The sequence below is a fragment of the Gossypium arboreum genome, chromosome 5, assembly GCF_025698485.1.
Source record: "Gossypium arboreum isolate Shixiya-1 chromosome 5, ASM2569848v2, whole genome shotgun sequence".
NCBI classification, from domain to species: domain Eukaryota; kingdom Viridiplantae; phylum Streptophyta; class Magnoliopsida; order Malvales; family Malvaceae; genus Gossypium; species Gossypium arboreum.
In genome coordinates, this window is record NC_069074.1 from 14416080 (window position 1) to 14440792 (window position 24713).

Sequence of the window (24713 nt, forward strand, 5' to 3'; positions counted from 1 at the left end):
TGGAGAGGAGGAGGAGGAAAATATGTATGAATATTCATCTAGCATGGCTAATTTGTATGTTTTAGGCTCGGGGACTAAATTGAATAAAAGTAAAATTTTATGGGCAATTTTGTAAAAATGTCGAAATGACTAAATTGCATGAAATAGATTATTTTATTATTTAAATTACAAAATTTAACGGAATTATCAATTTAGTTCAAGATCGGGGAAAACATGTTTTAGGGATTAAATTGAAAAGTGTTGAAATTATGGAAAATTTTGATATTTTATAGAATTCATGGACTGTTATCATTATATATGAGAATAATAGTTGGAAATAAGGATTAAATTGCAAGAATTTTACTTTCCGTCCCTAAGGATGAAATCGTCATTAATTAAAGTTTAGGGCAAAATGGTAATTTTGCCTAGAGCATTAATTAAATGTATTAGAATATGAAATGAATGAAAATGATGATCAAATTTATTTATAAAGATCCGGACGACACAAATACGAGACTTGATCATGGAAAGAAAATATATCGAATAATGAAATAATAAACACGAGCAATCAATGAGGTAAGTTCGTAAACTTGAATTATATTCGAAATGCTTGAGATTGTATGTTATTGATGTGAATATGATTTGAATGTTCATTGTATGAAAATTTATAAAACATTGATATATTTGATAAAATGGGAAGAAATCCGGTTGAATGAAAGGAAAATTCGATGGATCTCGAAAAGGAATTGACGGTAAAAAGGATCTAGCAGGACGGGTGATCCTATCTGATATAGCCCTCCGAAGAATATGTGTAAAATGGATTTAGCCCGGACGGGTAATCCAATTAGGTCTGAATTTAGCTCGACTGGTAATTCAGATCCAAGCTCATTAGAGTAATTGTCGTTGCGAGATTTAGCTTTGACCGGTAATCCCGACAATACTCTATGAGTTTATATTGCGAGGATTTAGCTCGACCGGTAATCCCGCTGCAAGGATGAGGTTCATGGGAGTGTGCTCTCGATATGAAATGTGTAAGACCATGGTTGAAAGATACCATGGCAACTTTGAGTGTAAGACCATGGTTGAAAGATACCATGGCAACTGATATAAAATGTGTAAGACCATGGTTGAAAGATACCATGGCAACATGATGAAAATGAGTAAGACCATAGTTGAAAGACACTATGGCATCATGTCAAAGATAAATAAGACCGTGGATGGGAGACGCCTAGCATCTGTTGAACAATTGATATTCGTGTAATATGTATCGGATGACGAATGGTTATATGAAATAATTATGAAGATAGATAAACGAAATAAGTACAAGTACATGAAATATAATTTATGTTAAGTTTGATATAAGCTATTACCGGAATAAATATACATAAAATATATGGAAATGATGGAGCATGAAATATTGATATAATGAAATGAATGATATATGCTTATGAAGAAACGGTAAGAGCATGATATGTTTCATGACATGTACATATATGATTATCTTTGATATGTTGATACAAGGAAATTATGTAATTGAGACTATTATTAAACTCAAGTGCGATATGACGAGAAAATAGATATATCAGTGTTGAATTTATATGAGATATGTGCAAGTATACTAACAATGTTGCTGTTTGATGCTTATACAACTGTCAAACTGTTGATTGAATGGTAATATATTTATTTATATGATGCATTGAATCGGTAAGTATTTAAATTTTTTTTAGTGATCTGTAAATGGTAGTAATGCTCCGAAACCCTGTTCTGGCAGCGGATACGGGTTAGGGGTGTTACATTGTTACATAAGGTCCTATATTCTTGATATTTTAGTGAGGAGAAAATAAGAGAAAGTGATGAGAAATGGTGTAGAAAAAGAAAATAAGGGTGTTATAACATGGTAATTAATATCTTGCACTAAAATAGTTTTGGACAGCAGCAGTATTCTAACTTTGAAAAATCATCAAAAATTGTATAAATCTAATTATAGGATGAATAAAATATGAAATTAAAGATTATTAAGTCTAGTTTCTTATAGAAGAAATGATATAAGCAATGGAATTGTAAATCATGATATATGATGAATTTTGTGAGACAAGGTCAGAATGATTTTGGGTTCCCCTATTCTGACTTTTTAAAATCATAAAAAACTGGATAAAAATAATTATGGGCTTAAATTTATATATTTAGAATCCTAAATGAGTCTATTTTCAAGAGAAACAAATAGAAACATCATTCAAATTCTATATGAGGAGATAATTAATTTTTAGTGAAGAAGGGTCACAACTGTCAGACAGCAGAATAAGAGTGACTTTAAAGAATAAACTGTACTCATTGGGTAAACCAAAAATTCTGAAAATTTTATGGAAATAAGATATATGAGTCTAGTTTCAGGGGAAATTAGCAGATCTTAATTTGGAGTTCTATATCTCTAGATATAAATAATTTAGTGATTATGACGCAGATAGACAGCTTGAATATTCATAAAAGTAAATAATAAAAATTATAGATAATGTTACTTACAAGTGTGTACATACATTAAGGATGTGGAATGGAGAGAAGGAGGATGAAAAATATGTATGAATATTCATCTAGCATGGCAAATTTGCATATTTTAGGCTCAGGGACTAAATTGAATATAAGTAAAACTTTATGGGCAATTTTGTAAAAATTTCAGAAATGACCAAATTGCATGAAATGGATTATTTTATTATTTAAATTATAAAATTGAATGAAATTATTAATTTAGTTCAAGATCAGGGGAAAACATGTTTTAGGAATTAAATTGAAAAGAGTTAAAATTATGGAAAATTCTGATATTTTATAGAATTCATGGACTGTTATCAATATGTATGAGAATAATATCTGTAAATAAGGATTAAATTGCAAGAATTTTATTTTCCTGACCCTAAGGATGAAATCATCATTAATTAAAAGTTTAGGAGTAAAATGGTCATTTTGCCTATAGCGTTAATTAAATGCATTAGAATATGAAATGAATGAAAGTGATGATCAAATTTATTTATAAAGATCCAGACGACTCAAGTACGAGACTTGATCGTGGAAAAGAAAAGATATCGGATTAATGAAACTATAAACACAAACAAGCAATGAGGTAAGTTCATGTAACTGGAATTATATTCTTAAATGCTTGAAATGTATGTTATTGATGTGAATATGATTTGAAAGTTCATTATATGAAAATTTATGAAACATTGATATATTTGATAAAAAGGGGAAGAAATCCCGGTTGAATGAAAGGAAATTTTGATGGATCTCTAAAAAGGAATTGACGGTAAAAATGATCTAGCCCGGACGGGTGATCCTATCCTGATATAGCCCTCCCGAAGAATATGTGTAAAATGGATTTAGCCTGGACGGGTAATCCAAATTAGGGTCTGAATTTAGCCTGGACTAGTAATTCAGATCCAAGCTCATTAGAGTAATTGTCGTTGTGATTTAGCTTTGAATCGTAATACCGACAATACTCTATGAGTTTATATTACGAGGATTTAGCTCGATCGGTAATCCCGCTGTAGGGATGAGGTTCGCGGGAGTGTGCTTTCTGAAATGAAATGTGTAAGCCCATGGTTGAAAGACACCATGGCAATATGATATGAAATGTGTAAGACCATGATTGAAAGATACCATGGCAACAGGATATGAAATGTGTAAGACCATGGTTGAAAGATACCATGGCAACATGATATGAAATGTGTAAGACCATGGTTGAAAGATACCATGGCAACAGGATATAAAATGTGTAAGACCAGGGTTGAAAGATACCATGGCAACAGGATATGAAATGTGTAAGACCATGGTTGAAAGATACCATGGCAACAGGATATAAATTGTGTAAGACCATGGTTGAAAGATACCATGGCAACATGACGGGAATGAATAAGGCGATGGTTGAAAGATACCATAGCAACCTGACAGAAAATGGGAGTAAGACCATAGTTGAAAGACACTATGGCATCATGTCAAAGATAAATAAGACCATGGATGGGAGACGCAATGACATCTATTGAACAATTGATATTCAAGTAATATGTATTAGATGACGAATGGTTATATGAAATAGTAGTGTGAAATGTTTACAAGAACTGGTCATATGGAAATGTATGTACAAAATAGTTGTATGAAATAATTATGAAGATAGATAAACGAAATAAGAATAAGTACATGGAATATAATTTATGTTAAGTTTGATATAAACTTTACCGGAACAAATATACATAAAATAAATGGAAACGATGGAGCATGAAATATTGATATAATGAAATGATTGATATATACTTATGAAGAAACGGTAAGAGAATGATATGTTTCATGACATGTGCATATATGATTAACTTTGATATGTTGATACAAGGAAATTATGTAAGTAAAGACAATTATTAAACTCAAGCGTGACATGTCGAGAAAATAAGTATATCAATGTTGAATTTATATGAAATATGTGCAAGTATACTAACAATGATGTTGTTTGACGCTTAGACAAGTGTCAAGCTATTGATTGAATGGTAACATGTTTAATTATAAGAAGCATTGAAATGGTAAGTACTTAGATGAAAATATTTAAGATTTTGCAAAATTTTTTATGATCCCGATTTAATTCCGGTTAGTTTTTAATGTATGTTTGGGGCTTCAAGGGCCCAATAGAGAGACGTTATGATTATTTTCAAAATATGAATAATAAATGACTCAGAATTATCTGAAAATGTTCAATAAACTCCGGTAATGCCTCGTACCTATTCCGGCAATGGATACGGGTAGGGGGTGTTACATGAAAAGCTTGAAAACCCTAGCCATGGCTTCCCCTATCCTAATTTCGGCCTCCATGAAAAAGATGAGTCAATTTTGGCTTTGTTTTCCCTTTTTATTTCTTTTAATTACCAAATGACTAAAATGCCCTTAAGGCCTTTCTTTAAAATTTTGTCCTATTCATGCCCATTTTTTTCCAAACGAAATATAATGGTCTAATTACCATTTAAGGACCTTCTCTTTAAACCCCCATTTCAATCAAGTACTTATGAATTAGAACACATATTTTGCAACTTTTTCAATTTAGTCCTAAAAGTCCAATTAAGCACTTTATCAGTAAAATTACTTAACGATATTTTTACACAATATTTTAATCAATAAATAAACCTTAAAACTTAATCGGAATAAATTTTTTGACTTCAAATTCGTGGTTCTAAAACCATCGTTCCGTTTAGGCCCTAAATCAGACTGTTACAGTAACTTCTGCAAATAAGCCCTAATAGGCAAATTAAACATGCAATCTATAAAATTTATTATCAATACTCTAACACATGCATCTAATCACTCGGTAAATCATAAAAATTAATCGAAATAAACTTTGCTATCTCAGATTTGTGGTTTCGCAACCACTATTCCATTTAGGCCCTATTTCGAGATGTTACATCTAGTAACCAGAATTTGGGATTGACTAATAGACTTGCTACCCGAACCTAACTCATTATCGAGTTTTTTCCTTGCTCAACAAGTTCCCTTTCACATCCTCAATTGAGAGTTTATCTTTACCATAAATTAGGGTCTTCTTGAAAGTTTTACATGAAGGAGGTAAAGAGCATAATAATAGCTTAGTCTTATCTCCATCATCTATATTAACCTCGACATTCTTCAAATCGTTCAAAAGAGTAACAAATCGATTAATGTGACGCTTAAGGTTCTCACCTTCTTCCGTACTGAATGTGTATAGGTGTTGTTTCAACACTAATCGATTAGTCATAGACTTTGTCATGTATAAAGTTTCTAATTTTCTCCATAAGGCTGTTGACGTTTTCTCTGTAAGCATTTCCTGGAACACATTGTTTGTGAGGCACAATTGAATTGTTAACAGAACTTTCTCATCAAGCTCTTCCCATTTTTATTGCTCTAGATTTTCAAGCTTTTGCCCCGTAACAGCCCCTTTAAGTTGTTCTAGACTAGAATTATCGTCATCCAAACTTGCCACAAACTGAAATTTGTGATCCTGTCAAACTCCTCAATATTGAATCTCATTGTTGCCATTTTGAATGAGGATCTGTGAAAGTTGAACCATGCTCTGATACTAATTTATTGAGGATAAACCCAAAAAAATAACGAACAATAACAAAAAGAGAATAAATTTGGGCACACAAATATTTACGTGGAAAACCCTCAAAGTGGGAAAAACTATGTGCAAAAGAGGTATCGAATTTTCACTAAATGAGTAAATAAACGAAAGTACAATATGGAGATAATAAACCTAAATGTACTAAATATATAAACCCAAACCCCGAAAAAAAAAAGCCTTAACTCAATAATGAAATTCTCTCCATAATTACCACAGAACTATCACCAAAATTCATATACGACTACATCTTGCCGCCTTCAAAGAAAAGCCATTGCTAAATGGCATATCCAAACAGGGATATAGTGGCCCCTTTAAATAACCTATGATTAGAGTACTAAAATATCTCTAGAATAATTAGAGTCCAACTGGGAGAAGCAATCCTACTTGAAGTTTAAAATGCGATTGCCAAATTGGAAAACATGTTGTGGCGTGCCAACTCTCCTCGTCACAATGTCGATGCCGCATTTGTCTGGGATTTACATCGCGATGTCCCGATAAGCCCTACCTGCTCGTCACGACGTCGGGCCCGTGTTGACCTTTCTTTGGCTGTTCGTTGATTGTTGTCTTAAATGTCTACAAATTTCTGATAAATGCGAGGCACACCCCACATAAAATGAAGAATATTTTCATAAGTATCTCGAGGTAAGTGGGATAAGTTTACTCTAAACCCGACCTCAACTATTTTTTAAATTTAATTCACTCTAAATTTGATTTCAAAAATAAATAAAATCGGTTTAAACTCATCCGTTTCAAAAAAAAGTATTACGTTAAAGTAACGCTTAATCAAGAAACTTCTTACCACTCTGACTTGACAACTAGGCAAATTTTAGAGGTTTTCTAGAGGGTAAAATAAAACAAGGAATCTGGTATTATTATTTACATTAAATATACAATTCATTTATCCAACCCATATATGACACGTTACTTTGACCTCCTCATGAAAAACCAAGGGCATAAAAGCTTTAACAGGTTCCATTAAAGGGAGAAGAAAAATAAAAGAAATATTTCCTTTTCTTTTATATATTTAAAAAGAGAAAAACATTGAAACTACTCCTCTGTACACTCTCATCTCAGTACTGAGATTAATCAAAAATGGAAGATCCGAAGAGTTTGGTTTCTTCGGAGAAAAGCACCGGTTCTTCGAGCTCGGTTTTGGGCACGATCCAAGGCCTTCCCTATCGGACCACCCAAATCACTGATTCTTTCAATTCGGTTCTAGCCATGATTCAGGGCCTTCACAATCATCATCATGATCATCATCGTTCAAATCGGACCAATCCCAGTTCTCCTCAGTTCCCTTCGAAACAACCCAAATATTGGCCAATTTTCGGTCCTCCCGACGAGGACCTGATTAGCAGTTTACCAGATTCCCTGTTGCAGGAAATCCTTTGTTTTTTACCCATTGAAGACGCTATCAAAACCAGCTTTTTGTCTCGACGATGGAGGTCTCTGTGGACCCAAATGCCCACCCTTTCATTTACTCGTGAATGCTATGCTTCCAAGCACGCTAAACGTGCTGCCTTCGTTAACGAAACGCTGGCGCGCTTCATTGGTCCCAAGATTAAGAATTTCCTCATCAACTTCAAATTCGATGAATTCATGGATGCTTTCTTCGATGAATGGGTCCTTTTTGCTACATCCCACCATGTCGAAAAGCTCTCTCTGCTTCTCGATGGTGGGTTCCTTTATGCCCCGTTTGCTGAGTGTAAACCTTACAGTTTGCCTCAGTTTCTGTACGTGAATTTTTCTCTGAATGAGTTAATTTTAAGACAATGTGTTGTCTTACCCACCAGCCAAGTTTCTTGGCCAAGCCTTAAGGTCTTATCTATAAACTATTCCAGGTTGGATACTGAGGCAATTGAATATGTTCTGTCTGGCAGTCCCAATTTGCAGAAATTGAAATTGCATAACTGTGGAGGGGTTAATCGAATCAGTTCCATGAGTTTGGAGGTTCTAGTGGTGGATGCAATCTATGAGCCTCATGAGAAAAATGAGTTAGTGACACAGATTTCATGCCCAAATCTTCTTTCATTGAGCCTGTCGGGGTATATGTACCGTCGAACATTTAGACTGATGCATGCTTCGTCTTTAACAAAAGCCAATCTGAGTTTTGTGATGACCATTGACAAAAAAGATAAGTATGATTGCACAAAGCATCGGTCCATCTTTAGGGACCTCCTAGAAAAGCTTTGCCATGTTGAGGAATTGACCGTCGGGACTTGGTGCCTTCAGGCAGGTTCACTGGCTCACTATTCTCTGTACATGCATGCTCTACACTATACATATTCAGTTGATTTAACTATGTACATACATCTTTAAGAGTTGAAAGTCCAAAGAGATCCTCAAAAAGGCTATGAACATTGGGGATTTACCATTTGTTCTTGCTTTGTTGATGTCATGTTGCTTTTCCAAATTGGACTGTCATCGATCAACATGTTTGTTTTCATCTTGATATAGTTCCATTACATTCTAATGATCATTTTTTCCTTTTGTCTTCTTGTGAAAGGTTTTATCCATACGGGAAATAAAGGGCATATCTTCTCCATTGTCAAAACGCCATTGTTTGGTACTGGAAACTGAAATATGTGAATGGGATATTCCTGGGATCGTGAATCTGCTTCACAGTTCACCTTATCTGAAGAAACTGGTGATAAATTTGAATTACTGTGACAACTCTAAGGTAAACATCATCGCTTCTCTTTCATTGAATATATCAGATATGCTGCATATTGAAATATGGGAAATCAATGAACACTAAATAGTGGATTAATGAGCTTGATTCAATCTGATAATGGATTAATGAACATTAAAAGGTTTCCTCATTCAATGCAAGATTTAAGACAAAACCAAGAAATGGCAATAAACTTCAAAGCTTTCTTGTTTCCATACTTAACAATCTGAGAACATCTTTTATATGATGTGCTTCAAAAGACATCAGATATTGTCATTCCAATTAAACTAAACTTGCAAGTTATGTTCTTTCTACATGTTTTCTAATTTCATTATATGTTTCCTTCCTATCTTGTTTGAATACAATTTCTGCTGATGTTATTTCTTTATGTTTTCTCATTTCTATTTCTTTTGACAAATATATGTTTTATTTCTTTTCAAGTTCCAAGCACTGTGAAGTATGAACAATAGGCCCTAAGACTGGTTTAGTTGGGCCAATTTAAAAGACAAAACAAGAAATTGAAAAAGCCCACTGAAAGTGGGTTTACAACCTAACAATTAATGGAAGATTAGAATTACATGCTCTTTAGAATGCATATTATGATTGATGAAAGACACATAGCACCTAACAACACACACGGTCTTGCTTGAAATTCTCTAATTGTGAAGACCTAATGTGTACTTTTTGTCTGGTTGTAGTTTGAGTTTGATCAGACCTTTTTTGACTCTTATGAATTTGATGGAGTAGAATTCCTGGCTTCAACTAACTGGATTTTCAAGTGTTTTCTGCAAAGTCTAGAGAATATTGAGCTGACTGGTTTCCAATTAAGTTCTTGGGGATCCGAATTTTTAGTGAGGTTCATGAGATTTCTGCTAAACAACACAAAAGTGCTCAAGAAGGTGACTATCTATGAACAGGGTGGCACTCTTCTTGAATCCTGGCAATTTTCTGGACCAAACATGAATCCTGAATTGGAAAGTGCTAAGAGAAACCAGATTCTATTGATCCTGTCAAGTGGCTTTCTCTTAAATGCCAATATCCCAGATCTTAATTATTTCAAGGATTTCCTTTTATAAATCCAGGTTTTATCAGAGTTGGTTCTTTTGACAGATGAGATTTACCAGGATCAGGATTCAAATCTCAACATCTGCAATTTATTTGCCTTTTACATGTTAGACTAAGTCTCCTTTATACCATAAAAAGAATAAAATTCCTTTTTTCTTTTTCTTCTAAATTACACTATAGATACAGTTTCATTTTCTTTAAAAAAAATAGTAGTTTAGCCTGAACTGTGGAGTTAGAACTCAGAAGAAGCATATCAGGATGCCAAACCATTTCTTGGTATGTTTGTAGTGTTGGACAATGATGGGAATGTTGAACCTTAGCAATATTTAAAAAAAAAAAAAAAAAAACTGTTTTTTTTTAATTAGAGGGAGTATATTTCTATTTGAAAGCACAAGTATTTATTTATAGTAATTGGTCAAAGAAACCAAAAGAGGGATATAAATTATGAACCAGAAAGAGACGGGCAATAAAAAGGCCAGGCAGCAAACAGAAATAGCCTGCCCTGTTGTAGTATTCTTAAAATTCTAGGTTCTGTTGTGACACATCTGCTTGAAGGCTTACGTGGCTTGACAAGTAATTTATTAGCAGAAATCTCCAAGAGAGGCTCCAAATTGAATGAAGCCGGTGGTCTGTTCTGTGATCTTGCTTGTATTTGGTATACTGATTCGTGGTTTTTTACAATGAAGTCATTTTTATTCTTGGAAAATGAAAAATATATATATTTAAAAAAATATTTAGTTGATAAATTAAAAAGAAAGAGTTTTGGAAAATGAAAATATAGAAACTAAAAAAAAAAAAGGTTAAATCGGAAAATTTGAAAACAAATGTTTTAAAATTTAATTGATGAATATATATTTTTCAACATCCAAAATCCTAACTTGATTTCAGTCCACACGAATGAAGGAACTTTTTAACAATAAAATTTATTTTATTTTATTTTATTTTATTTTATGTGGTCACTTATGTTTATTTAAATTAATTCTATTTTATTATTTAATAAAATATACTTTAACTAATTACTGTTATTTATCAAATTCTGATTTTGGAAAGCTCACAGCAGAACACAACCAGTATGCCAAGAGATGCTGACTATTGTAAAAAAATTAGTACTAAAATTTTTCATGATTGAAAATAGTTTTTTTCCTTTTTCATTTAATAAACATATTTTTAATTTTAAGAAATTTAAAATATAACTATTAAATGAAAAAAAAAACCCACAATTTCTTTTTCAAATCAAATGTAGCTTAGATTTGAATTTCAGGTCTTTCCAAATATTTGACACAAAAATCTGAAACTTGGTTCTACTCTATGGTATTGATGATAAAAGTAAAGTATTGGTCGTTGTCTAATGTCCACTACGGGCATATGTCCGATGCCACTACGAAAGTTAGGCATATGCTAAAGACGAAAAGAGAATATACCGTCTAATATTTTCTATCTACATTCCAAATCCCATAATCTATGTTAGTAACATATTTTATATACTTTTTCTTTTTGCAAATAGTAAATGTATCAATTTGAATTTAAGTTGGGTTCATTTTTATTATTTATTTTAGTTATTTAAATTTGAATTGCAACAATGTTACTTGTTGTAAGGGTGTGTTTGCAATGAATTTTATTCAACAAAATCATGTTTAAGTATATTTTAAATATGCTATATATTTTTTATTTTCTTGAAAAGATTATTTTCACATTTTTAAATATATCAGGTTCATGTTATATATATATATATATACAAAACTTTTTCATTTATTTTAAAACATTTCAAATATATTAGGTTCATAATCTTTTTACCATTTTCTTTTTCCTTATAGGAAGAAAATAGGTTGGCATTAAAACGAAGAAGGTCGGTATTATAAATGTATATGATGAAAATAAACAAATTTTAGTACTATAAATATATACTATGAAAATAAATAGATTTCACAAAACTAAACACATTAGCCTAATTTTAGGGTTTGTTTATAATTTAAAAATTAAGTAATGAATTTAAGATATATAATTTCTTTGGTATATTATTTAAAATTATATTATCAATTTAAAAATTAAATCATTGAAATATTAAAATAAAATAAATTGAAAAAAATCTAAATTTAGTATAGATTGTTAAAAATTAAATTTTTAAATTTTTCAATAAACTATCAACTTGAGATTGAAATATCTAGAAAATAATATATAGAGACAATTACTGTCTCAATGCCATAAAAAAACAAAACTTTATTCGTGCTAAAATAGGATTTGTAGAAAGTGGTTAATGATTTTTCTTTCTTTATAAAATACAAACGGATGATCTTAAAATTATACAATAATTTTAATTCAATTTGTACTTTGATATATAAATTTTGATTTAGCGTAATTATATATACAAAAATTTTGATTGTAATTCAAATGTGTAAGTGAAATTTTAATTTTAATCTAATCATACATATTAGTACGTCAATTTATTTTTATATTAAATTAATATAATTATTTATGTATATAATATATAAATATAAAATAATATTGTATCAATAATTATAATAGTAATATATGAGAATTGAATTAAATTAAAATACATATATAAAATTACATGGAATCAAAATTTATTTATAAAATTACATATAATATCGAAATTTATATATTCTTTCGAGATTTTGATGAATTTTTAGAAGAATATTCCAATAAAGGGAAAAAATATTTCATTTTCTGTTTTATATTTCGTTGACGTGGATTTTTCATATCGAAAGTCATAAAGTTCTCTCCGAGCGACCAGCCAAGGAAAGAAAAAGGCAAAATCCTTACCGAATTTTCTGGCCATTATAAATAACCAGAAACACAGGCCTCCGTGAATTGAACTCACCACCATTAACAGTCGACTACTACACCGCGCCTCCATTTCTTCTTTGACCAGCGCCAATTAACTCTTAAATTTTCTACCGTAAGCTTTTCTTCTGCAAATTGTTTTACTGAATTTTCCTTTAAAATTTATCTTGATATCTAAAAATATAGATAATAGTAATATTTGCAGTTTATCTTAAATTACAGTTTTTTCTTTTCCTTTTAATTTGTGAAATTATGGCCTAAGTTCAATGTTTTTCTTGTTAAGAATTGATCTATTTCGATTTGCAAGGTAATTAATAAGTGCTTCTTTCGCTTTTCAGCGGTAGTATTTCGAGATTCATGTCTGATTGCTGAAACATCGATGGCCAAACCTTTGAAGAAGTTCGTTTCATGTGTTATTCTTGATCTGGATGGTACACTTCTTAACACTGGTAAACTTAATTTCTTCATATTTCTTTGAAATTTTGTTCTTTTCTCTTCTTCTTAACACGTTTTGGGTTGATAGCTTTTCTTCTCTTCCCCCCTCCCCCCCTTTAAATGCATTTTCAGATCACCCGCTTTTAGTCTCAATTATATGAAATAAAAGAATATATGTGCGCACAGACATACTTTTGGGTGCTCCGATTATGGACCCAATTTTAAAATATTTGAGACTATTGCTTTCTTGATGTTTTGCAACTATTTGCTTTTGAGTATTGATTTATATAGTAATGATTTGTTTTACTTTCATGATAGATGGTGTAGTAAGTGAGGTTTTAAAAGGATTTTTGGCTAAGTATGGGAAACAATGGGATGGAAGAGAAGCTCAAAGAATAGTAGGAAAAACACCATTGGAAGCTGCTGCAGCTGTAGTGGAAGAATATGGTCTTCCTTGTGGAAAGGAGGAATTTCTTGCAGAACTTCAGCCAGTATTCTATGCACAGTAAGTCAGGTTTTATGTGTTTTCTTTTAGGCGTGGAAATAACTTGAACTGGTACAATGTTGAGGCTCTCATTTATGCACTTTGTAATTGTAGGTTGTGCAACATTAAACCTCTTCCAGGTGCCAGTCGGCTACTTAAACATTTGAGTGGTCATGGTGTGCCGATGGCTTTAGCTTCAAACTCTCCAAGGGGAAGCATAGAATCCAAAATTTCTTATCACCAAGGTTTTCTTCATAGGAACTTTTAGTGACTCTTGAATCTCTTATTGGAGCTGTCTACTTAACCTTTACTTTGCAGGTTGGAAAGATTATTTCTCCGCCATTGTTGGTGGTGATGAAGTGACTGCAGGGAAGCCAAGTCCTGAGATGTGAGTTGCATCAGTATATGGTCTGATCTTCTGTTAGAAATATTTCTCTAACGTGCAAATAAAATTCTAGCTTTTCTTTTTTGTTTTAGCTTATAAAAGTCTACACTCTCGATTTCCTATTACAGATTCCTGGAAGCTGCTAAAAGGCTAAATAGAGAACCTTCAAGCTGCCTAGTCATTGAAGATTCTATGTAAGTGGCTTCCACCTTTATTAAGGTTTGCTGGCTAATATGTTCTCTCTTTTGATGATGATCTATTAGTTACACTTCATTTTGTAATAATTTAAGTTAATTTTTTACCCAGAACATGCTCTGTATATTATTTTGCTCCTTGAAACAATTCCTTAATTTTTTTTACTAATTGTTCCTTGAAATAATTCATCTTGTTATTTGCACAAGTATTTAAATGTTCACGATAGCAGCTGGTATTTTTTTTTTTTTTTTGCAAGAGAAATTATAGCTCTAATTAATTTATATGGAGGACAAAATGAAATGAAAAAGGTAGAAAGAAAGGAACTCTAGCTGTCTCAAGTCCCTACTAAATTTCATTGCTCTAGCAGTCCTTTTGGCAACTTAGGAACATTTTGTGCTAGCCGTTAAGTATTGAAAGCATGCCCTATTTTCCTGACTTATTGTCTTGCAACGTTTAGATGTTTTGTTGTTTTTATTAATTAGCACTAGCAACTCATTAGCATATGACATAGTTTTTTCTTTCACTAATACTGGGAACTTGCATTGCCAGGCCAGGTGTTACAGCTGGTAAGGCTGCTGGAATGGAAGTGGTTGCTGTGCCATCTGTTCCAAAACAAGCGCATCTTTACACCTCTGCGGATGAAGTGATAAACTCTCTGCTTGATTTGCAACCTGAAAAGTGGGGCCTACCTCCATTTCAAGATTGTAAATCTTTTGACACCTACATCTTTGTATTACATCATGGTTAGTAACCTTACTTGTAAACAATAATCATGAGAAAATGGTGTTGTGATTGCAGGGATAGAGGGAACTTTGCCAACAGAACCTTGGTATATCAGTGGTCCCGTCATTAAGGGATTTGGCCGTGGCTCAAAAGTTCTTGGGATCCCTACAGGTATATAATAAACTGTTTGCTAAGCTAGTCTCTGTCTTTACGCTATTTTGGCCTTTGTGTGGGAAGAAATCACACAGATATCTACCTGTAACTCAGACCCCTAATAACTTAAGAGTCTTTGAGCCATGTTGCTTTGTTATAACATCCAAAGTCTTAGACATTTGTTCATATTTCGTCTGTTTTGCTTCATATCCTGATCTCTTTCGTCTCTTTTTTCCAGCCAACTTGTCACCCAAAGGTCACTCAAGCCTCCTTTCAGAACATCCTTCAGGGGTATATTTTGGTTGGGCTGGATTGTCTACAAGAGGTGTTTATAAAATGGTCATGAGCATCGGTTGGAACCCATATTTCAACAATGCTGAAAAGACTATAGTGAGTGCAATAATAACTTGGATGTTAACCACTGCAAGTCTTATTAATGATTGTTAACTCTTTATTTTCTAAACATGATTCATGCTGCAGGAACCATGGTTGCTTCATGAATTTACTGAGGACTTCTATGGTGAGGAATTGCGTCTTGTCATAGTCGGCTATTTACGACCCGAGGTATCATCCAAAATAGTTAGCATGCCTTTGCAGTTGTCCCCCCCCCCCCAACCAAAAAAAAAAAAAAGTTGTGGTTTTTAGTGACAAGTTTTGCATGCTAACAGGTTAATTTCCCATCCCTCGAAAGCCTGATAGCGAAGATTCATGAGGACAAAAGAATCGCAGAGAGAGCCCTTGATCTTCCATTGTATTCAAAGCACAAGGATGACCCATATCTAAGTAGTTCTTTTCACAGTGAAAGCAACCATTCATGATCTACTGGATTTTTAGTTTTCATTTGGAAAGAAACTAATTCGTGAAAATATTGTTTCCTTCTTTCATGACAGAAGCCATTCAATACGATCACAAGGGCCATCGGCCATTATTTTTAGATTGGATGTTAAAGAGACTATGAACAAAGATCCAAGTTTTCAATGTGTTGTATCAGTCGTTATTGTCATATGAAAATATCATTTCCTCGTCTCCGTGCACGTTTATATACTATTTTCTACATTCATGGACTCATATTCATGTGGCAAAAAGTTCCATACTTTTTCTTCCTTTTGATAATCTACTCTGTTCATTATACCTAAATAAAATTTTAACTTTCAGCCCAAATAATTTTAAATGGTATTCAAATAAGTTTTTAAAGCTTATTATAAACCAATATTTTTATCTAAGTATAATAAAAGTATGAGAATTTACTTAAAAATACTCAAAGAGGACAAAAGGGAAAAAAAGGGAGTGTATTGTGGCGAAATATGCAATTCAATTGAAGTTTAGAGGTTTCTAAGCAAACTAAGCCAAAAAAGTCAAAAACCTAGAAGAAAAATGAGGATAAAATAATATTTATTGTCTAAATTTGACAAATTTTTTTTTCTTTGTTCTTAGAACTTTTTTTTCACATCAGTCCTTAATATTATTTTTAATTTAGTCTTTGAACTTGAAATATTTATTTTTCAATTTGGTCTATGAACTTATATTTCGTTAAAGTAAAATGACGTGACATTTAAAGATTACTCTACACCATTACTTGAAAATTTTTAAGAAAATATTTTTTTGTATATTAAAGATTTTATATAAAGTTTTCTGAACTTTTAAGTGATAATGTGATACAATTTTAAAAGTAACACGTCACCAAACATGGACAAAATTCAAGTTTACAGATCAAATTAGGAATAATAACAAAGTTTTAGGACTAATGTGCAAAAAATATTCTGGGGCCAAATTAGAAATGTTGTCAAATATAGGGATTAACTATTGCTTTATCTAAAAAAAATAGTGGCAGGAGTACAGGTGATCATGGGTTGGGCTACCTGGCTCGGCCCGAAGGCCTGCCAAAAAAATGAGAGGGTTCAGGTAAAAATATAGGCTCGAAATATGGGTTTGGGCAAAAAAAGAGGCCCGTTTAGAAAACGAGTTGGGCCTCGGGTTAAACTTTTTTTGCCTGGGCCCGGCCTGGCTCGAATTATATACTGAATAAATTTTTTTATTTTTAATCATTTTACTTTTTTTATTTTCAATTTTAATATAACAACTTTTTATTATATTTTCAATTTGTGTATTGTTTTAAGAATTATTTTAGTCTCATTTTTTATTTGTTTCTTGTTTTAATATTTATTTTTATGTTTTTAAATGTATTTGATTTATTATATTTTTAATTTTTTATTTAATGAAAGAAACTAAAAGAAAAATATGGGTCGGGCTGGGCTCGAGCTTAATAATTTTATTTTGAGTCGAGCTTGAACAAATTTTTAGACTCATGTGTCGAGCCAAGCAGGGCCGAACTTAAAATTTTGTCTGAGCCCGGCCCGGCACACGATCACCTATAGGCAGTAGTGGCAAAAAGACGAGACAAGTAGACAACGCCACCCTCGCGGCTCCTCTTTCTCAAAGCTGTAGTGTTTTGGCGGCAAAATGGGAGAAGAGGAGCGAGAAGAAGAGATTAAGCTACCAAGCTCCCAAATCGAACCAACGGAAACCTCAGAATCTCCAAAGCAACAGGAATACGAGTGGCCTAAGATTAGATTCAATGTTCCTCCCTACAGAACTTACCACTTTCATAATCAGTTCAGAACTGGTCCCAACCCTAACAATTTTCTCAAAGGCGTCAAATGGTATTTTTCCTTCCCCTTTTTCCACCTTCTCCTATTCTCTTTTTCCCCCATTTTATTTTGAGTTGTATGGGTTTGGTCTTTTGCAGGTCTCCTGACGGCTCCTGTTTTCTCACCAGTTCCGAGGATAATACTCTTCGCCTTTTCTACTTGTATTTTTTTTCTAGTACTTCTTTTTTAGCCTTTCTTTTATGGTTTATTTCTTGTGGATTTTTATTAGTTTTTGTCTTCAAAATTTATTATTAGGCCGGATGATGGAAGCGCTGATCAAATTACTGCATGCTCTTCAGTCTCTGAAGAAGGTAAATTTCTTATGTACTCCTTACAACAGGTTGTATAGGAAAAACCAGTGTGGCTCTTTTTAGATTTAGTTTAACATTGTGGTTTTACTTCTATACGTATAGATTCCTATGCTGCGCAACTTGTTGTGAGTGAAGGGGAATCTGTTTATGATTTCTGTTGGTATCCATATATGTCAGCTTCAGGTGCTTTTCTTATTTTACATTTTTTTTCAATAAAGTTCTTTAGTTATATTTTCATTTGCGGTTTAAATCTAGTCCTATGCGACTGCCATGTTGTTCAATATAGATCCAGTTACCTGTGTGTTTGCTACGACTACCCGTGACCATCCGATTCATCTTTGGGATGCTACTTCTGGCCTGGTAATTATTCATTTCGATCTCATATTTGCATTTATTGAATGAGATTAATGGTTATCATTGAAAGACTTCAATAAAACTCGATGATTATGTTGTATCTAGCAGCGAGCAGGCAGAGTTTTATTAACCATTTGCATTTACTAAATTTGGTGTCTTAACTTTTACAGCTACGTTGCACGTACCGAGCTTATGATGCTGTGGATGAAATCACTGCTGCATTTTCAGTTGCATTTAATCCTGCAGGGACTAAGTAAGCTAAGACATCCGCACAAAAGCATCATAATTTGCTCAAATTCTTTTCCGTTGAATTTAGTTCATATGTTTTGAGCTTGAAATTTTTCTCTTGAGATTTTTGAAAAATATAAAATTTCAAACTTATGTTTTCTCATGTACCTTGTTATTCCCTTTGGGGAATGCTCCACTTTCAAAGAAGTTTAATCATAACATGGGCATTTTCACTGGCTTCCACTGATATTGCGTTCTTTATTTCTTTATTCTTGTAGGGTATTCGCTGGCTACAACAAATCTGTTAGAGTGTTTGATGTACATCGACCTGGTAGGGATTTTGTACAATATTCAACACTACAAGGGAACAAAGAAGGTCAAACGGGTAATTTTTTAACTGAGCTAGTTAATGATCCCATTGAAGCTAAAGCATATTGTAATGATCTTAGCATTGGACTACAGGTATTATATCTGCAATTGCCTTTTGTCCTACTCACACTGGAATGCTAGCAACGGGATCTTACAGCCAAACTACTGCAATATATAGGGAAGACAATATGGAGCTCTTATATGTTTTACATGGACAAGAAGGTGGGATAACGCATGTAAGTTAGCATTTATTCCAGTCACATGGTTTTATTTATTATACTGGCTAGGAAAGGCAAATGTTTTTCTTTTTCACCTTTGTTTCAGGTGCAATTTTCAAAAGATGGAAATTATCTATATACTGGAGCCCGGAAGGTAACGTTCTCGACATATTCCTCATTCCATATACAACCAATTAAATGAAAAGACAAATTTTGCTTGCCCTTTTCTCTTTCTTCATTCTTGAGTGATACATACAATCTTTGTTGTATAATTAGAGATTATCCCTTTCTTATGAAATAATTGAAGGATCTAAAATGCATTTTGCTTTTGTATACTTTTATATGAGAATAACTTGAAATACTTCTAGCTTGTTGATTAATTAAGCAATATTAATGTTTAGATCAATGCCATAGAAAGGTTGTTGTATCTCAAATCAGTCTTTAGAATGCTTGACTGTAGTGTAATTTTACCGGTATCTAAACCACCAAAAGTTAAAGCAGAATCCTTTCCTTGATTGGTTTCAAAAATGCTCCATGAATGGTATTATGATTTGTTATTATATGTATCAATAACTCCGTTTTTTCATTCCCTTCAAACTTTCCATTTTGATGAAAGTTGCTCTAATCATTTAAATTTTCCTGTATGAAAATACCCTAAATTGTAATGGCATCACCAATGCTTAACATTGACGGTGTCTTTTATCAATTCATCATTTAGGATCCTTATATTATGTGCTGGGACATAAGAAAAGCTGTTGAAGTTGTCTACAAGTAAGTAATTTAATCTTATAGATGCTGCTGCAAACTTCTTTTTTTTTTTTTTAATTCTTTTGAAAAAGAAAGCAAAACAAAGAAATATATATAGATTCAAGCAATCAAGTAAAAGAAATTAATTTGAGCACACTCATATACCTCAGAAATGAAATAGTTTTGAATGCATTGAATTTTAATGCCTATAATTTTGTTTGTGGCTTCAAAATAACCACCATAAAAGTGGATATACCAATTTTCGTATGTGGTTTTTAGTCTTCTTGACTGCAAGTTTTAATTTATCATGCACACTTTTAGTGACAAAATTGAAGTCCATGTCTTATTTACACCTTGTTTGCAGGTTATACAGATCATCTGAATCTACCAACCAACGAATAGCTTTCGATATTGAGTGCTCAGGTCGGCATCTTGGTACAGGTGGCCAGGTAAAATTTTGTTTTTCATCCATTACTTCTGATCCAAATTCTAATGTCAATGCGTGATTTATACTCTGCTGATTTCTCTGAAAATTATTTCCAGGATGGTCTTGTTCATATTTACGATTTACAAAGCGGACAGTGGGTATCAGGCTTTCAGGCTGCAGCTGGTTGAGCATTCTGCATTTCTTTAGGAAGAAAGTGATTCATTTTTTCTTATCTTGAGAAATGATTGATTTCTTACCAGTTGTAATATAATCTACAGATACCGTCAATGGTTTCTCTTTTCATCCTTTCCTGCCAAAAGCTGCCTCTTCATCAGGCCACCGAAGATTTCAAATTCTCGAGGACGACAATGAGGATTTGCAGTTGAGAGGTACTTCCAGTTACATCAATAACTACCTTTCACAAATTCTTGAGGACGTATAACTTATTATTATGGTTTTCACTCACTTGTTCCATTTCACAAGTACTTTTGCACTGTGACAGAATTATGGTGGTGTTTTATTTCATAGACGTAAATGATATCTGTCAATGATGCCATTCTGTATTGGATGTAGGTGAGGAAAATTGTGCTTCTGTTTGGAGTTTCTCGTATGATGTTACTGCTGGAGAACAACCTTGAATGTTGGGTCATTTTGACGGTCAATGGGAACATAGAAAGGGATCCCCCATTTTTGTAACTAGGTGAACATGCAAGAATGTCATTTTCGTAATTATGGTACTTTGTCACATTTAATACAAACATTACGGCGGTTGAGCAAAATGTTTGTTTTCTTGGTTCAAAACATATGTCCATGGCAATGATAAACGCCGCCATTTATAACATTGTTGTGGTGGAATGTAATGTTTGATCTCAAAAGTACTTCACTTCCATTTCCCAAAAATATCAAGGCTCAGAAGTTTTAACTCTTATCAAATGTAAAACAACGCTTTGTCACTGCAAGTCTGGCTTAACTCTTATCTGTGTCTAAAACGCAGGAATTGAAGTCTGACTGATATTTTTGATAATGGGGCGGCTCCTGGAATTCAGAGCCACACTTGTCATAGAAAGAAAAACCAACCTTTTTTATTGATATTTTTTATTGTGCAGCGGCTCGTGGAATTATGAAGCTGACAAACCAGCTAAAGATAAACCGGCGAGATGATGTTCATAGTAGATCAACTGGTGTCTTAGTTAACCTGCCTTTGTTTGATTTCCGGGATGATAATCACTTAGGGGTGTTGATAGTTCGGATTGAGTTTATGCATGATATTAATACATTTTATATTTGTTTAAGTTTGGTAGGAAATACGAGTTCAAAATTTTGTTCAAACCTATCTATATTTATAAATGATTAACTGAAATTTATTTTAGACATGTCCATATTATTTTTAAAAAAATTAAAAGATATTTTTTATTTAATATTTGTATATATTTTTATTTATTAAAATTTTATATACATAGTCGCTAATATTTTTTTTAATGTTTGCACCATAATAGTATTATATACTACTATATTTTTAATTTTTATGTATTATAAATTGCATAACATATATAAATATTATGATGAAAATTATTGCTAATTTTAAAATGGGTCGGATTGGGCTCAAACCTTAAATTTTAAGATTGAGTTTAATTCATTTTAAAAGTGCTTAATATTTTGTTTAGATCTTCCCAAATTTTAAATGGGCCTTTGAGCTTAAGTAAATTTTATAGTCCATGAACAGGTCTAATGATGACCTAATAAATATCTTTTTTTGGTTGCCAAACCCCAAAGAATCAAGGAATCTTGCTTCTTCTATTCCAAACTCCATTTGATCCTTGTACTATAAACAAATCAAATAAGGTCAAATTAGAACAAAGTTGAACAAAGTTAACATTTGATATTTAAAATTTGACATGAAAATTTATTATTTTTCATTTACAGTTCAACTCCAAATAAAATATTTTATTTGCGTAACCATAAAAAATTTTCAAAATATAATTTTGTTAAACAAGAAAAGTCATTCTTAAATAATAAATATTAACTTTGTTCCAATTTAGTCTAATTTGATTCCTTTTTATAAAACATGGACTAAATTAATACATTTTAATAGTAGATGAACTAATTTGATCCGATTCTTATAATAAAGGAACTTGCTAAGTATATTCACTTGTAATAAACCAAACAAATATACATATAACTTGTTCTAATTCATTCTCTCTCTACTACAATACAATGAATTGGCCCCAAAATTTAATGATAAAATCATGATTGTAAGAATCATAGTTGAAAATTGATTGCTCAATCGATATCATAAAATTAAAAATAAAATTAAATTGGATTAGCAAAAATCAATTTAAAATGCCAAAAAAATTATTCCAACTAGTTAAAACTATTTTAAATATTTAATTTTATTATTTATAAAATAAATGATTCTATTTCTATTTATTTGTGCTTATTAACTTTCACATAGAATTTTTAGATTTACATATTGTAACACCCCTTACCCGTATTCTGAGCCTAGAATAGGGTACGAGGCATTACCGAACTTAATATGATCAATTATGTAAAAATCAGCCATAAAACTTCTTCTAAATTAAAAACTTTCATATATATGTTTAACGTCCCTTATATGGGTCTACGGGGCCCAAAACATACATTCAGGGTGGTTCGGGACCCAACCGTAAACATATGAAACTTTTGCAACACTTAGAAAATTTTCACACTTTGGAGAGTCACACGCTCGTGTTTTCAACCCGTAACTCTCTGTTTATACTTCATCACCCTTGTCATCAGATACCTCATATAAATAACAAGAAACGTATGGGCTCAATTCTCATTAAAGTTCTCATATATATACACAATTTCACGTTATGTAATCATACAACATATATCACCATATCTCGTAATCTAAATATATTTTCATAACAACTTATCTTGATTTCATACTATTTCATATTTAAGCTTAAATAACCAAAATATTTGAAATATCATCTTTATGCAAATAGTACACATGAGGTATATAATTCCATAATTATGAATAAACACATTTATCAAACATTTTCCATATTCATATATCAATGTCTCATGTCTCCATATATCAATAACCGTCATTTTAATGAATTCCGAATTCAATTTCATAATTATTTTCCTCGTGTTCAATTTATTCCATGTCGGAACTTTATTCATTAAAACATTTGAATTATCAATACATATGGACATTACATTCAATATGAACAATTATATAATCACAAATGAATTCATTTATCAACCAAGTTCTATACTCATATCTTATCAACTCGTACTTCCTTGTATCACATAATTCCATGTAACACTTACCAAACTTTGTCAAATTAGTGAACGTCTTACGGAATTGAGTATTTCATTTTCTCGATGCTATAATTCAACTATAGTCTTACACATATTCACATAATGATGCCATAGCCCAGCTATGGTCTTACACATATTCATATATCGATGCCATAGCCCAGCTGGTCTTACACATATTCATATATCGATGCCATAGCCCAGCTATGGTTTTACATGTAATCACATATCACATATCGATGCCATAGCCCAGCTATGGTCTTACACATATTCATATATTGATGCCATAGCCTAGCTATGGTCTTACACGTAATCACATATCACGTATCAATGCCATAGCCCAGCTATGCTCTTACACGTAATCACATATCACATATCGATGCCATAGCCCAGCTATGGTCTTACACGAATCACATATCTCACTGATGCCATATCCCAGATATGGTCTTATATAGTAGCATATATCACACCGATGCCATATCCCAGATATGGTCTTATACGGAAATCACTTGTCACTTGTAGCCGAAGCTACCACTATTCACTGATCAGGTAGTCGGAGCTACCACTTTTCACTGATCAGGTAGCAGAAGCTACCACTTTTCACTTGTCATTTGTCCTTGATTAGATAAGTGTAGCCGAAGCTATCACTTATCACTTTTATTTGTCCTTGATCAGATAAGTGTAGCCGAAGCTATCATTTATCACTTGTTGCCATGGTCCAACCATGGTATTTTCATTCAATTCATATTGTCACTGAACTGAAATGCTCAACTTGATCATTTATTCAATTTTTATGCTTTTACATTATTCACGATTTTATCATCAATACATATGAAATAACACATCATGAAATTCATAAAATTAACAAATAATCACTAAAATTTAACCATATAAACTCACAAGTTCAATTTTTGTATTATACCGATAATCATAATTTTATAATAAATATTCCAAATAAAACATTATATCATTTCTAATCCAACACTTATCGATTATAATCGGGCATGTGACCAATTTATACACGAGTCATTCATATATTTTTCCACCTCCTCCTCTCCATCCACATCCTTGGTATAAATAACACACTTGTAA

General features: G+C 32.3%; 3 protein-coding genes across 5 annotated transcripts; all 3 read left to right on the forward strand.

Moving 5' to 3' along the window:
* The first annotated feature begins 7034 nt into the window (after positions 1–7034).
* LOC108451787 (putative F-box protein At1g49610) lies at positions 7035–8955 on the forward strand. Its single transcript, XM_053027479.1, has 2 exons — positions 7035–8389; positions 8607–8955. The coding sequence occupies exons 1-2, from the start codon at positions 7193–7195 to the stop codon at positions 8856–8858; spliced, it is 1449 nt and encodes a 482-aa protein (XP_052883439.1). The 5' UTR covers positions 7035–7192; the 3' UTR covers positions 8859–8955.
* Positions 8956–12533: 3578 nt separating this feature from the next.
* LOC108450678 (bifunctional riboflavin kinase/FMN phosphatase) lies at positions 12534–16039 on the forward strand. Of its 2 annotated transcripts, none has more exons than XM_017748405.2 (11): positions 12534–12753; positions 12977–13087; positions 13392–13578; positions 13672–13802; positions 13876–13945; positions 14071–14136; positions 14687–14841; positions 14936–15031; positions 15252–15403; positions 15494–15577; positions 15682–16039. In XM_017748405.2, exons 2-11 carry the CDS (start codon positions 13018–13020, stop codon positions 15829–15831), a joined length of 1161 nt encoding a protein of 386 aa, XP_017603894.1. In that variant the 5' UTR covers positions 12534–12753; positions 12977–13017; the 3' UTR covers positions 15832–16039. The 2 variants fall into 2 exon arrangements, with proteins under 2 accessions (XP_017603894.1, XP_017603895.1); XM_017748406.2 differs by having other exon boundaries at positions 12977–13069.
* Positions 16040–17362: 1323 nt separating this feature from the next.
* LOC108450652 (uncharacterized) lies at positions 17363–21644 on the forward strand. 2 transcript variants are annotated; one of them, XR_008282962.1, is made up of 15 exons: positions 17363–17673; positions 17760–17822; positions 17917–17972; positions 18075–18155; positions 18259–18332; positions 18497–18579; positions 18833–18939; positions 19017–19159; positions 19248–19295; positions 19860–19912; positions 20253–20337; positions 20432–20498; positions 20594–20704; positions 20889–21015; positions 21422–21644. XR_008282962.1 is itself a non-coding variant. In XM_017748371.2 (14 exons), the coding sequence occupies exons 1-14, from the start codon at positions 17474–17476 to the stop codon at positions 20951–20953; spliced, it is 1236 nt and encodes a 411-aa protein (XP_017603860.1). In that variant the 5' UTR covers positions 17365–17473; the 3' UTR covers positions 20954–21215. The 2 variants fall into 2 exon arrangements, 1 of the variants encoding a protein (XP_017603860.1); XM_017748371.2 differs by lacking the exon at positions 21422–21644 and having other exon boundaries at positions 17365–17673; positions 20889–21215.
* The last annotated feature ends 3069 nt before the right edge of the window (positions 21645–24713 follow it).

What these genes read in the sequence shown, in the direction of transcription:
- LOC108451787 (XM_053027479.1), top strand. Translation starts at nt 7,193, where the DNA reads ATGGAAGATCCGAAGAGTTTGGTTTCTTCGGAGAAAAGCACCGGTTCT. An exon ending in CTCTACACTATACATATTCA is followed by an intron (nt 8,390 to 8,606) that starts GTTGATTTAACT and finishes TTCTTGTGAAAG; the next exon opens with GTTTTATCCATACGGGAAAT.
- LOC108450678 (XM_017748405.2), top strand. Translation starts at nt 13,018, where the DNA reads ATGGCCAAACCTTTGAAGAAGTTCGTTTCATGTGTTATTCTTGATCTG. An exon ending in GGGAAGCCAAGTCCTGAGAT is followed by an intron (nt 13,946 to 14,070) that starts GTGAGTTGCATC and finishes TTCCTATTACAG; the next exon opens with ATTCCTGGAAGCTGCTAAAA. An exon ending in ACAATGCTGAAAAGACTATA is followed by an intron (nt 15,404 to 15,493) that starts GTGAGTGCAATA and finishes TTCATGCTGCAG; the next exon opens with GAACCATGGTTGCTTCATGA.
- LOC108450652 (XM_017748371.2), top strand. Translation starts at nt 17,474, where the DNA reads ATGGGAGAAGAGGAGCGAGAAGAAGAGATTAAGCTACCAAGCTCCCAA. An exon ending in GGGATGCTACTTCTGGCCTG is followed by an intron (nt 18,333 to 18,496) that starts GTAATTATTCAT and finishes TAACTTTTACAG; the next exon opens with CTACGTTGCACGTACCGAGC. An exon ending in TGAGGATTTGCAGTTGAGAG is followed by an intron (nt 20,705 to 20,888) that starts GTACTTCCAGTT and finishes TATTGGATGTAG; the next exon opens with GTGAGGAAAATTGTGCTTCT.